The sequence below is a fragment of the Somniosus microcephalus genome, chromosome 15 (genome assembly GCF_052327205.1).
Source record: "Somniosus microcephalus isolate GS21.2 chromosome 15, FLI_Smic_1.0, whole genome shotgun sequence".
Classification (NCBI taxonomy): domain Eukaryota; kingdom Metazoa; phylum Chordata; class Chondrichthyes; order Squaliformes; family Somniosidae; genus Somniosus; species Somniosus microcephalus.
The window spans coordinates 24,757,694-24,772,121 of record NC_141001.1 but is presented as its reverse complement, the minus strand read 5'-3'; the positions used below and the strand labels follow the sequence as shown (position 1 = coordinate 24,772,121).

The window sequence follows — 14,428 nt, the reverse complement described above, 5'->3', positions numbered from 1 at the left end:
ACACCCCTCATTCAGTGCAATATTGCCTGATATACCACACCCCTCATTCAGTGCAATATTGCCTGATATACCACATCCCTCATTCAGTGCAATATTGCCTGATATACCACACCCCTCATTCTGTGCAATTATGCCTGTTATACTGCACCCCTCATTCATTGCAAACTGTCTGATTTGACTATATACTTCACTCACTACAACACTCTCTGATATATTGTATCCTCACTCATTGCCACACTGTCTATCCTATGTGCTTTCTGACCGACCCTTTATTGGTGCAGGTGACTCAGGGACAGATGGTGGACTGCATTAAGCAGGAGTTTGCTAAAATGAGGCAGCTGGTGACCGAGGAAGAGCGCAAGGCCCTGCACCTGGTGGACCTGCAGGAGGCAGTGGCGACGGCGCACGTAGCTGAGCTGATCGCTGAGATTAACGTCACCATGGAGAAGCTCACAGAGGAGATGCAGGAGATCACAAGGCAGCTGAACGCCTTCAACCAGCTGGCATTGCTGATGCCAAAGGTGAGGGATGTCTGCTCACTGAGCTGTAGATAAGTGTGCAAGGATTGAATGAGCAAAGCATGCAAACTCATAAGGATGGGGCTGGCTACCCTTCTTGGAATTCAAGTTCCCACACAAGTTCCCAATTGCGCCACACCAACACTGGCATTAGGAAAAACACCAACTGCTGCTCAGGTGAAAGGTCAGAAAGTCAACCTGGATCGGCACCACAGAGAGCCTCTGTTAACACAAGAAAGAAAATATAACTAATGTTTTGAAATTACAGCGCTGTTCAAGTAAATTTTCCTGTATTTTGAAAATACTAGCTGCCTGCTTGATTTTCTCTGTGTATTTATCTTTATCCTCCACCCCCTATTGATATCCTCCACCTCCACCCCGCATTTGCTGCCCTTGATCTCGGATGGCAGGTATTGAGCTTAGTGGGTGCTCGGTCTCGCAGACAGCTTGATGGGTCGATGCCCTTGAACCTGCATGGCTGAAATATATGCGCTTGTCTAGAAGGACGTGGCACTTCAGGAAAAACCACTGTCAACAGTGGCATTTAAAATTGGGTGTAGATTGTAAGGGGGTGAAATGGGTCAACAGCAGTCGTGTGAAATAAGCTTGTAGTAAATTGGCAGCCCGTTTTACACTGCGCCCAATTTTCATTTCTGCATAAATGCAAGTCCCTTTTGCTGATAAATGGGTAACACACTGCAAAAGTCCCATGTGTAAACGTGTAGAGCAGCACTCAGTGTGACTGTAATCTGTTGGGTGACTCAGACTGATGCTTTGTATTGTTTCTTTGCAGGTTATTGAAGAGAAACCCAGGTACGGTGATTCATGTGGTCCTTTTTAATACCATAACACTTTACTGTACACAACACAAGCACAGTCCCCTGGAACTCTCATTTCAGCACATGGGTACAGTGTGTTACACAGACTGGCACGTTCACTGCGTGTAATCCACAGACTGACACGTTCACTGCATGTAATACACAGACTGACACGGTCACTGTGTTGTACACAGACTGACACAGTCACTGCGTGTAGTACACAGCCTGACACAGTCACTGCATGTAATACACAGACTGACACGGTCACTGCGTGTAATACAGACTGACACGGTCACTGTGTTGTACACAGACTGACACGTTCACTGCGTGTAATACACAGACTGGCACGGTCACTGCGTGTAATACACAGACTGGCACGGTCACTGCATGTAATACACAGACTGGCACGTTCACTGTGTGTAATACACAGACTGGCACGTTCACTGCGTGTAATCCACAGACTGACATGGTCACCGTGTAATACACAGACTGGCATGTTCACTGCGTGTAATACACAGACTGGCACGTTCACTGTGTGTAATACACAGACTGGCACGTTCACTGCGTGTAATACACAGACTGACACGGTCACTGCGTGTAATACACAGGCTGACACAGTCACTGCATGTTATACATAGACTGACATGGTCACTGCATGTAATACACAGACTGGCGCGGTCACTGCGTGTAATCCACAGACTGACACGTTCACTGCGTGTAATACACAGACTGACACGGCCACTGCATGTAATACACAGACTGACACGGCCACTGCATGTAATACACAGACTGACACGGCCACTGCGTGTAATACACAGACTGGCACGTTCACTGTGTGTAATACACAGACTGGCACGTTCACTGTGTGTAATACACAGACTGGCACGTTCACTGCGTGTAATCCACAGACTGACATGGTCACCGTGTAATACACAGACTGGCACGTTCACTGCGTGTAATACACAGACTGGCACGTTCACTGCGTGTAATACACAGACTGGCACGTTCACTGCGTGTAATACACAGACTGGCACGTTCACTGCGTGTAATACACAGGCTGACACGGTCACTGCATGTTATACATAGACTGACATGGTCACTGCATGTAATACACAGACTGGCGCGGTCACTGCGTGTAATCCACAGACTGACACGTTCACTGCGTGTTATACACAGACTGACAGGGTCACTGCGTGTTATACACTGACCTGGCAGGTAAAAGGGGGCGAGAATGGCTGGATCCATGAGGTAAGCGCTTTTACAGCACTGCTTGTCAGCCATGAGTAGCAGGAATGTTTCCTCCAGGCCCAACAAGCTACCCAATAACCCGTCCCCACCTCCACAATCTATCCCCCAAACCCCCCGTGTCACTGACCCCCAGCCTCTCTGAAACTCCCCCCCGCGATCACCAACTCCCCCGTGATCTGTCAGCTTCCCGAACCCCCCCCCCCCAATCACCCGCGACTCTCCTGCAATCATCCCCCAACAACGCTTTACCCCTCCCCTGCGATCTCTTTCCCCCCCCACTCGCCCCACCACTAAACCTACCTGCTCCTTGGCTGCGGGCTTTTCCAGAGTTTCTGTCGCCTGACTGGCAGCAGAGCCTGTCAATCAGGCTGGCTTTCAGGCGGGTACCTGGAAAAAAAATCTCACACACCATGGAGTTAACTCCATGGCGTTCTGGGAAACCCGCACTTCTGGGTTTTCCGACCATAGCTCCTCACCCCCCAGCCCCAGTAAATATTGGGGCCTGTGTGTTACATAGAGACTGACATGGGCATTGTTTCTTATCTGAACCCTGTGATTAGATTCCAGCCAGTAACTCATTCCAGGGTATCCGTTATTCTATATACAAACCATCTGAATCCCTTGATTTAATTCCAGCATGTAACCCCCTCCAGAATATTTTACAAAGTTCTTGCAATAATCTGGGATATACAGTGTTCTCGCCTTGATTTAGTGACTATCTTCTCCAGATATATTTGAAAGGGTTTTTCCTTTTTGATTTTTGATTTTATTCCTTTCTAAAAGGAGTCTTGAGATCTTTTTGCTAAAAATACCTAATTTTCAGGGTTAATGGCAAATATTCCACTTCATTGTTTCCTTGGCTCTCACTTACCAAAAAATAATCACGAACATCAGAGCATTTGCATGTTGCAGAATACTCCAGGGAAGGCTGCCTCATATTGTACTGGCTTGTAGTGAGTTTTAATTTCCCCCTGTTCTCGTGAAAGCTCACCGTTATCTCCATCTGTAGTTTCATCTTCTTAGACTGGGATCTGCCCCAAATTTCAGAGATTTCCGCAAAATGATGCTGGGTTATGGATGGGACAGCTTTTGTTGTAAGAAGATCTCTGACAACAAACACAACTCTTTACAATCTATATTAACGATTTGGAGGCAGGGACCGAGTGCAACATATCCAAGTTTGCCGACGATACAAAGATGGGAGGGAAAGCAGTGAGTGAGGAGGACATAAAAAACCTGCAAAAGGACATAGACAGGCTAAGTGAGTGGGCAGAGATTTGGCAGATGCAATATAATGTTGGAAAGTGTGAGGTTATGCACTTTGGCAGAAAAAATCAAAGAGCAAGTTATTATCTAAATGGAGAGAAACTGCAAAGTGCTACAGTACAAAGGGATCTGGGGGTCCTGGTGCATGAAACACAAAAAGTTAGTGTGCAGGTGCAGCAGGTGATCAGGAAAGCCAATGGAATCTTGGCTTTTATTGCAAGGGGGATGGAGTATAAAAACAGGGAAGTCTTGCTGCAGTTATACAGGGTATTGGTGAGGCCACACCTGGAATACTGCGTGCAGTTTTGGTTTCCATATTTAAGAAAAGATATACTTGCTCTCGAGGTGGTTCAGAGAAGGTTCACTCGGTTGATTCCAGAGATGAGGGGGTTGACGTATGAGGAAAGGTTGAGTAGGTTGGGACTCTACTCATTGGAGTTCAGAAGAATGAGAGGCGATCTTATCGTAACATGTAAGATTGTGAGGGGGCTTGATCGGGTGGATGCGGTGAGGATGTTTCCACTGATGGGTGAGACTAGAACTAGGGGGCATAATCTTAGAATAAGGGGCTGCCCTTTCAAAACTGAGATGAGGAGAAACTTCTTCACTCAGAGGGTAGTAAATCTATGGAATTTGCTACCCCAGAGAGCTGTGGAAGCTGCAACATTAAATAAATTTAAAATGGAGATAGACATTTTCCTAGCAGATAAGGGAATTAGGGGTTACGGGGAGAGGGCAGGGAAGTGGACGTGAGTCTAGATTCAGATCAGCCATGATCCTATTGAATGGCGGAGCAGGCCCGAGGGGCTGTATGGCCTACTCCTGCTCCTATTTCTTATGTTCTTATGTTACGGTTCATTTTAGGTTTGGCAAGTTATGGTTAGTGTGATTGAACTCCTTTAGAGGACTGTGCGAACGCGGCCTGGTCTATAACTTTTAATTGGAGTATGTCAAATCCAAAGAGCTCCTTGCGCCTATATCTACTTTGTTTTTATTCTGTATCTGTGCAGCACTTTGGGATGTTTTCCTCGATTAGCAGCGCAAGTTATTGTTGGGGTAAATACGTACAAGCTGTGATCACCTCACACCTTCAGTATGCTGCTCAGCTTAAGAGTAAAGGTGTACCTGTCATACACCAACTGCAATCCTCATGCCTCTCTCATGTATACAGTATACGCGTACATTTTATATACATATACTGTGATCCTCATACCTCTGAATAAAAATAAGCAGAGTGGGTCAGGAAGGGACACCAAGCTTAACCAAGATAATAGGTCATTCGAGACTACGGTGACATAAGGGAAAAATAAGAAGAAGTTAAAGCTAAAGGTACTATATCTAAATGCATGAAGCTTTCGCAACAAAATAGATGAATTAATCGCAACAAAATAGATTAATTAATAGCACAGACAGAAATAAATGGGTTTGATTTAATAGCCATTATGGGGACGTGGTTGCAGAGTGACCAAGGTTGGGAACTAAATATCCCAGGATACTTGACTTTTATAAGTGATAGGCAAAATGGAAAAGTGTGGGGAGGGGGCAGGAGTGGTTGGGTTATCCCTGATAATAAAGGATGGGATAAAGACAGTAGAGAGAAAGGATCTTAGCTCTCAAAATCAAGATGTAGAATCAGTTTGGGTGGGGAGTGGGCCTTTGGCGTAGCGGTAGCATCCCCGCCGCTGGGCCAGAAGGTGTAGGGTTTCGAACCCCGCTCCAGACAGTCCCGGCAAGTGGAGTCGGAGCTCCGGCTCTAAATTCTGGGTTGACATCCAGCGGGATACTTGCGTCCGTGGGTGTGGGTGGCCCCCCCCCCCCTTGTATGGGTTGTGGGAGCCCGTAAAACCCTCCCGCCATAGGACTAACCACCCTAATGGCTGGTATGTAGATGGTTACGGTCACGGAAGGAGCGTTAACGCGGCCAGAAATCCTTCCACCACTTCATACAGTTCCCCAAAGGGAACAGTGTGAAGACACGTACGACGACGAGTTTGGGTGGAGCTAAGAAACAACAAGGGACAGAAAACACTGGTGGGAGTAGTTTATAGACCCCCTAACAATAGTTGTAGCGTCGGGCAGAATATTAATCAGGAAATTAGAGGTGCATGTAACAAGGGTAATAAAGTAATCATGGGGGACTTTAATCTCCATATAGACTGGGCTAACCAAATTTGCAGTAATATTGTGGAGGACGAGTTCATGGAATGTATTCAAGATAGTTTTCTAGATCAGTATGCCGAAGAATCAACTAGGGAACAGGCTATTTTAGATTTAGTGTTGTGCAATGAGAAATGGTTAATTAATAAGCTTGTAGTAAAGGGGCCACTGGGGAAGAGTAATCATACTATAATAATTTTATATTGAGTTTGAGAGTGACTCAGTTAAGTCCGAAACTAGGGTCTTAAATCTGAACAAAGAAAACTACGTAGGTATGAGGGGCGAGTTAGCTAAGGTACATTGGGAAACTAGATTAAAAGATATAACCGTAGATAAGCAATGGCAAACATTTAAAGAATTAATTCATAATTTGTAATGAATATACATACCCCTAAGGAATAAAAACCCTACGGGATTGGTAGTCCAACCATGGCTAACAAGAGAAGTTAAAGATAGTATTAGATTAAAGGAAAGAGGCTTATAATGTTGCCAAAAAGAGTAGTAAGCCTGAGAACTGGAAGGATTTTAGAATTTTTTTTTATTCATTCACGGGACGTGGACATCGCCAGCATTTATTGCCCATCCCTAATTGCCCTTGAGCTGCCTTCTTGAATAAAACTTTGTGGCTTGCTAGGCCACCTCAGAGGGCAGTTAAGAGTCAACCACATTGCTATGGGTCTGGAGTCGCATGTAGGCCAGACCGGGTAAGGATGGCAGATTTCCTTCGCTAAAGGGCATTAGTGAACCAGATGGGTTCTTACAACAATCTGGTAGTTTCATGGTCACCATAACTGAAATTAGCTTCTTTTCTTTAATTCCAGATTTATTTAATTATTTTGAATTTAAATTCCCCAGCTGCCATGATGGGATTTGAACTCGTGTCTCGGATCATTAGTCCAGGCCTTTGGATTACTAGTCCAGTAACATAGCCACTATGCTACCGTACCCACTATTAAGCAAAGAATTACCAAGAAATTGATAAAGAAAGAGAATATGAGAGTAAACTAGCAAGAGACATAAAAACAGATTGTAAAAGCCTCTATAGATATGTAAAAAGAAGAGATTAGAGAAAGTAAATGCAGGTACCTGAGAGGCAGAGACAGGGGGAATAAGGAAATGGCAGAGACATTAAAGAAATACTTTGTATCTGTCTTCACGGTAGAAGACACAAATAACTTTCCGGAAATAGTGGGGAACCAAGGGTCTAGTGAGAATGAGGAACTTAAAGAAATTAGTATTAGTAAAGAAATAGTACTGGAGAAATTAATGGGGCTTAAAGTCGACAAATCCCCTGGACCTGATGGCCTACATCCTAGGGTTTTAAAACAGGTAGCTACAGAGATAGTGGATGCATTGGTTTTGATCTTCCAGAATTCCCTAGATTCTAGAAAGGTCGCTGTGGTTGGGAAGGTAGCAAACGTAACCCTACTATTCAAGAAAAGAAGGCGAGAGAAAACAGGGAACTATTGACCAGTTAGCCTGACATCAGCAGTAGGGAAAATGCTACAACCTATTATTAGGGACGTGGTAACAGGGCACTTAGAAAATCATAATATGGTTGTGCAGAGTTAACACAGATTTATGAAAGGGAAGTCGTGTGTGACAAGTCTGTTAGAGTTTGTTGAGGTTGTAACTAGCAGGATAGATAAGGGGGAACCAGTGGATATAGTGTGTTTGGATTTTAAAAAGCATTTGATAAGGTGCCACACAAGAGGTTATTGCACGAAATTAGGGCTCATGGGATTGGGGGTAATATATTAGCGTGGATTGAAAATTTGTTAGCAGACAGAAAACAGAGAGTAGGAATAAACGGGTCATTTTCCAGTGGGCAGGCTGTAACTAGTGGGGTGCCGCAAGGATCAGTGCTGGGGCCTCAGCTATTTACAATCTATATCAATGACTTCGATGAGGGGCCCTACTGTAATGTATCCAAGTTTGCTGATGAAACAAAGCTAGGTTGGAAAGTAAGCTGTGAGGAGGACACAAAGAGGCTGCAAAGGGATATAGACAGGTTAAGTGAGTGGGCAAGAACATGGCAGATGGAATATAATGTGAAGATATGCACTTTGGTAGGAAAAATAGAAAAGCAGAATATTTTTTAAATGGTGAGAGACTGGGAAATGTTGGTATTCAGAGGGACCTGGCTGTCTTTGTACACGAATCACAGAAAGTTAACATGTAGGTTCAGCTTAGAGTTTAGAAGAATGAGAGGTGATCTCATTGAATCATATAAAATTCTTAAAGGGCTTGACAGGGTAGATACTGGGAGGATGTTTCCCTGGCTTTGGAGTCTAGAACTAGGGGTCACTGTCTCAGAATAAGTGGGTGGCAATTTAAGACAGATGAGGAGAAATTTCTTCACTCAAAGGGTTGAGAGTCTTTGGAATTCTCTGCCCTAGAGAGCTGTGGATGCTCAGTCGTTGAGTATATTCAAGGCAGAGAGCGAGATTTTTAGATACTAAGGGAATCGAGGGATATGAGGATAGTGCGGGAAGGTGGAGTTGAGGTAGAAGATCAGCCATGATCTTATTGAATGGCGGAGCAGGCTCGAAGGACCGAGTGGCCGACTCCTGCTTCTATTTCTTATGTTCTATACAATATACATGTATATTTTATATAAATGTACTGCGATTCCTCATTCCTCTCTCAGTATACAGTATATGTGTACATTTTATATATATGTGCTGCTCTCAGGTATACAGTATACGAGTACATGTACTGTGATCCTTAATGACTGATATGTTGTACAAGAGCAGTTACCTATATTGAAGCTTAGTTTTAAAGGAATGCATCACAAATCAATACCTCATGTCTGAAAAATACCAGGATAATTGGAAGACTATTGTACGATGATCTGAAGCAGATGTAGGAAGACGATGCACTGCAACATGAGGATCCTGAGCAGGAGCAGGCACCGAGTGGCTCCCAGCTCTGCATCTGCCGCCTCTGACCTGCCGCTACCTCTTTGTTAACCTGATGCAGGTTAACAAATCCATAAAAATGCAAATAAAGCACTGGGGTTCATTTCTAGAGGAGTAGAATTTAAAAGCAGGGAAGTTATGCTAAACTAGTATAGAACCTTGATCAGGCCGCACAGAGTACAGTGCACAGTTCTGGCCTCCATATTATAGAAAAGGATATAGAGGCACTGGAGAACGTGGATGATGCCTGAACTGAGCGGGTACAACCATCAGGAAAGATTGAACAGGCTCAGGCTCTTTTCAGTAGAAAAGAGAAGACTGAGAGGGGACCTGATAGAGGTTTTTAAAATTAAGAGGTTTGACAGGATACACGTAGAGACAGTGGCCTAGAAATTCAGTTGGTTGCGCCAGCCGTTAGCGCCTTAAGAGAAGTGAATTTCGGGCGCTATGCGTGTAGCGTCCGGGCGCAGCGCGATCTGCGCCTCGCCCCAAATTAAGTACACATTTAGCACCGGCGCAAAGTTTAGCACGCGCTCACCGCGCGCAGAAAATGACGTCATATCCTCGTGCAACGCCCTTTGCGCGCCCCGATCCAGAACTTCAGTGGGACCTCCCCATTGTGCGGCCGGCGGCCAGCACGCTTGTTTAGTGGAACGCAGCAGAGCCGACGCGGGACCCGGGGAGCGTAAATTAAAGGGCACTTACCCTGCACTATAAAGGGCAGCCATTTTGCAGCAAACACTCTTGTGCAACGGATTTCTGGAGAGAGGCCAAGGAAGACAGCTTTCTGGTTTGGGCCCACACTAGCTCAGGTATTTTTGGCTTCAGGCCAGAGCGTTGCAAGTGGCCTCTTGTATATTTGACTGTTTGGCAGCATATTATGGGGGCTGCATGGGGTGCCAACGCTGAGTTTCAGCGTCATGTCCGTAGGGCTCGCAGACGCGGTGTGAGAGGGGCAGCCCTGGCTAGACGCAGAGGGGGCAACAGGCGTCGGCAACATAGGCCTTACCCAGTCAGGGCATACCGCCAGCAGCGCTCCTACCTCAACATGAGTGGCGCGAGATGTGTAAAAAGGCTGAGATTCCGAAAGGAGGTGGTTGCAGAGATCTGCCATCTGCTTCGCAGAGATCTGCGTCCAAAGCTCAGGAGCAGGACGTCTCTGTCGGTGGAGGCGAAGGTGACGGTGGCCTTGAACTTCTATGCCACCGGCTCCTTCCAATCCGCTGCTGGGGACATTGCTAACATATCCCAGTTCGCCGTGCATTGCTGCATCCGCCAGGTGACCGATGCCCTTTTCAGAAGGAGACGCCAATTCATCTCCTTCCCCATGGCCCTGGAGAGGCAGCATCAGCATGCACTGGGATTTGCAAGATTCGCGGCCTTCCCCTTGGTGCAGGGCGCCATTGACTGTACGCATGTGGCTTTGCGGGCACCTGTGGAGCATGCCGAGGATTACCGCAACCGGAAGGGCTACCATTCCCTCAATGTGCAGCTGGTGTGTGACCACAAGCAGCGCATCCTAGCTGTCAATGCCTGCTTTCCAGGCAGCAGCCACGATGCCTTTATCCTGCGGCAGACAACTGTGCGTGACATGTTCGAGGCACAGCCTCCCCCAAGAGGATGGCTTCTCAGGGACAAAGGCTATCCTTTGTGTACCTGGCTCATGACCCCGCTCCGCGCGCCCAGGACCCCTGCTGAAGAGGCATACAACGAGAGTCATCAAGCGAGCACGAACATAATCGAACAAACAATTGGCGTCCTCAAGCAGCGCTTCCGCTGCCTGGATCGTTCCGGCGGATCTCTGCAGTATTCCCCGGACCGAGTGTCCCAATTCGTCATTGTTTGCTGCATGCTGCACAACCTGGCTCTCCGCAGGACTCGGGCACTGCCACCTCACGTTGGACCACCACCTCAGGAGGAGGAGCAGGAGGAGCATTAGGAGGAGGAGCAGGAGGACGAGGAGTACCATCCCAGGAGGGAGCGAGAAGGTCCAAGGGCCGTCCGTCGGCGGCTTATTGAACGTCACTTCTAAGCCCCCTGTCAGGGAATGCCTTGTGGCCATGAAGGAACATGAACGCAGCCGCTCCGCAAGCCCTCAGCCGGCGAAGGCAACAAACACTTACAGCAACAAACATGGACACTCTCTGAATAAAGAGAAATCTTTATTTTAGACCAATGAAACCCCTTCACACACGAAACCCAGAAACATTAAACGGCCCCAAAAAACAGTACATCAAATGACTCACTCCCACAACCTGGGGAGGAATAACTGAACATTTGTTCAAAAATGGCCTTCATCCTCGGCCTTAACCCAAAAAACATCCCCAGAAACAAAACAACCATGGCCAAAAGAAACATAGGCATCGCCATATAAAATAACACTTGGCCACACCGTCTACTTCTTGGGCCGCGAGGGCGAGACCTTGTCGAGCCTTTTGGGGCCCCTGCCCGGCCTGCTGCTCCTCCGCAAGCTCTGCCCAGTGGCTGCTGCGAGGCTGGGGAAAGGCTCCTGAGGGTTAGATGTCCTTCCGGCAGATGCCCTTGGGGGGCGGCCTAGACGGGGTTTGCCCCTCGAGGGTCCGGCTGGTGATTGGCGCAGCTGTGCCTGGCCAACATCATTCGCAGCCGCTTGTCGTTGAGGCGCCACTGGGGGAGTGGCGGTGACGGCTGGAGGAATGTGTGCAATCTGGCGGATGGTCGGCCCTGGCTGGTGATGTGCCACTCTGGCACTCACACGGGCCCGCACTGCAGCATGCGCACCAATCTGCCGAAGGGCAGCCCGCTGTGCTGCTGCAGCGCGGCAGGTGTCCAGGCGATGCCTGGCTGATGCAGTGCGTGTGGCAGCAGTCAGTGCCCCTGTTGCCCTGGTCTGCGACCGCAACAGAGCAGCCACTGTCTGGACGGCATCACTGATCAGCCGGCCACTCGCGGCATGTGAGGCCCCGAACTCGCGCACACTACTAGCCAGGGACTCGATGGCCTCGGGCATCCGTGCCACTACCCCCATCAGCTCGGTGTGCCGGCGATCCGAATCCTGGGCCATTTGATCGAGGTGGCGCGCCTCCTCTGAGTTGAAGGTGGCCGGACTGGAGTCCGGACTCTCCCGCTGGGGAGCTGGGGGCAGAGCTGGCCGACCCTTGCCACGTTGCCGGCGGCGACTGGGCCCAGCAACTGCACTCCCCTCCGATCTTTCCCCCCTCTGGGGGGGAAGGCCGCGGACCAACCGCAGCCCTCCTGGGTTGCTGGACGCCACTGGTCCCAGCAGCTCCACTCCCCTCCGACACTTCCTCCAGGCTCTCCTCCAGGGAAGACGTGTCCACTACTTCGGCATCTGCAGCTGCACCTGACTGCTGCCCTGATGGTCCGCCTTCCTGTTCCTCCTCCTCCTCCTCCTCGGAGGGGCTGTCACTGGCATCTTCAGGGAGCTCCTCGCCACCAGCTAAAAGCAGGAAGGCACAAGAGTAGCTTTAGAGTGAGGAGAGGGCGTCAGCGAGGGAGGCATGACTGGTGGCATTCAGCGCATTGGTCGGACAATGGCAAAGGAGGTAGATCGGATGCGCAAGTGCGACGAGAGAGGTCCAAAAGGTGATGTCCATACCATTGTGGCCCAGAAGAGGGTCGGCATCTCCACAGGCGACGGGCCCAATCACCCGGGGTCCCATGAGGCGACTCACGCGCTCCTCCAGGGGAGTGAGCTCCTGGATCTGGGGGCGGCCTCCCCCGGTCTGCTCCTGGTGCCTTCGGTTGTTGGCAAGTTTTGCCTGCAAGAGAAAGGACGACCTGTAAGTACGGTGTGTAGCCCTGATGTGGTGTGCACTGCCTCCCATGGTGGAATAGCTTGGCCAGTGTGTAGCCCTGATGTGGTGTGCGCTGCCTCCCATGGTGGAATAGCTTGGCCAGTGTGTAGCCCTGATGTGGTGTGCGCTGCCTCCCATGGTGGAATAGCTTGGCCAGTGTGTAGCCCTGATGTGGTGTGCACTGCCTCCCATGGTGTAAAGTGCAGAATGTGCAATTGATGTTCATGACTGTCCCATAGCTGCTGGCTGAGGGCTGGCCATTAGGGCTTTCAGGTCCCTTTGCCCATCATGTCAGGTGTACATGCAAGGATGAGGAGGAGACTGGAAAGGGTACTCACCCTGACAATCCTGGTCAGGTCATTAAACTTCTTCCGGCATTGGACATTGTCCCTGGGGGCATCGCAGGTGGCCGACACCCAGCGGGCGACCTCCCTCCAGGCTTTCCTATAGACGCTGGTTGGAGGCTTCCTGCCAGTGTCCGGGAACAAGATGTGCTGTCTCTTCTCCAAGGCCCTCACCATCACCTTCAAGTCATGGGCTGAGAAGCGCAGGGCACGCTCACGGACCTTCTGTACCGTTGCCATGGCTCCTTCTTATCACCAGCAGTGTTCAGGCCTAGCTGGAAGGCTGCAGTGTGCAGGCCATTGCAGCAGAGCAAGTCGACCCTTCCCCCTTTAAGAGCTGGCCGGCGCCACGGTGTCTGCTGTCAATCAAGAAATGACCGCACCTGCGCTGCGCCCGGCCTCGGCGCTATCCCTCTGCACCGCCGGCTTAGCGCCTAAAGATAGGCGTGCAACGCCAGTTTTAGCGCTCAAGCAACCTCTTAGGGCGAAGCTACTGAATATCGGCGAAGTGCCATCGACTTTGCGCCGGGCGCAAACTTTAGCGCCCGCCCGACTTTACCGCCCCAAAAGTGGCTATACTGAATTTCTAGGCCAATGTTTCCACTTATGGGAGAAACCAGAACTCGGGGTCATAAGTACAAGGTAATCACTAATAAATCCAAAGGGGAATTCAGGAGAAACTTCTTTACCCAGAGAGTGGTTAGAATGTGGAACTCGCTACCACAGGGAGTGGTTGAGGTGAATAGCACAGATGCATTTAAAGGGAAGCCAGCTAAGTACACGAGGGAGAAAGGAATAGGATATGTTGATAGTTAGATGAAGAGAGGTGGGAGGAGGCTCGAGTGGAGCATAAACACTGGCACGGACCAGTTGGGCCGGATGGCCTGTTTCTGTGCTGTAAAATTCAGTGTACAGGAGACTCTGGTTTATCCGGAGGTAGTATGTCCGGAAACCTCGATCTACCGGCAGAAATCAGGAGCCGTTTTGTTAGGTTTTTTTTCTTCTCGTGGCTTTTTTTTCCACCAGTCAGGCTCTGGAAAGTCTCTCTGAAGCTGTTGCTAAGCTACAGAGACGCTTCCAAGGTACGGGCCGACTGTTTGAAGCTGTTGCTAAGCAACAGTGTTTGTTGTCAGATACGGAGATGAAAACCTCCGTATGCTTCAACATTAACGCTGGTATGTCCGGCAGTTTTGATAGATCGGCAACAGCTCGGTCCCGTCGGTGCCGGATATAACAAAGTTTCCTGTAATTCTATGACTCGCCTCTTGCTGCATCCTCACAGCATTGCTGGGCAATGTGCAGCAGCATCTGGCCTTGCACATCCATGAACGTACGTAACATTCGGTGCGAGCTGTAAAG

The 14,428-nt window shown here is 49.0% G+C and overlaps 1 protein-coding gene across 3 annotated transcripts in view; it reads left to right on the top strand.

The window, feature by feature from the left end:
• The window catches only part of trim44 (tripartite motif containing 44), a 103,654-nt gene that overhangs the window by 30,075 nt on the left and 59,151 nt on the right, over positions 1-14,428 (top strand). For all 3 annotated transcript variants that reach the window (XM_086007557.1, XM_086007558.1, XM_086007556.1), the window contains exons 3-4: positions 282-521; positions 1,312-1,331. In XM_086007557.1, coding sequence (XP_085863683.1) covers positions 282-521; positions 1,312-1,331 — 260 coding nt within the window. The remainder of the gene's footprint in view (positions 1-281; positions 522-1,311; positions 1,332-14,428) is intronic.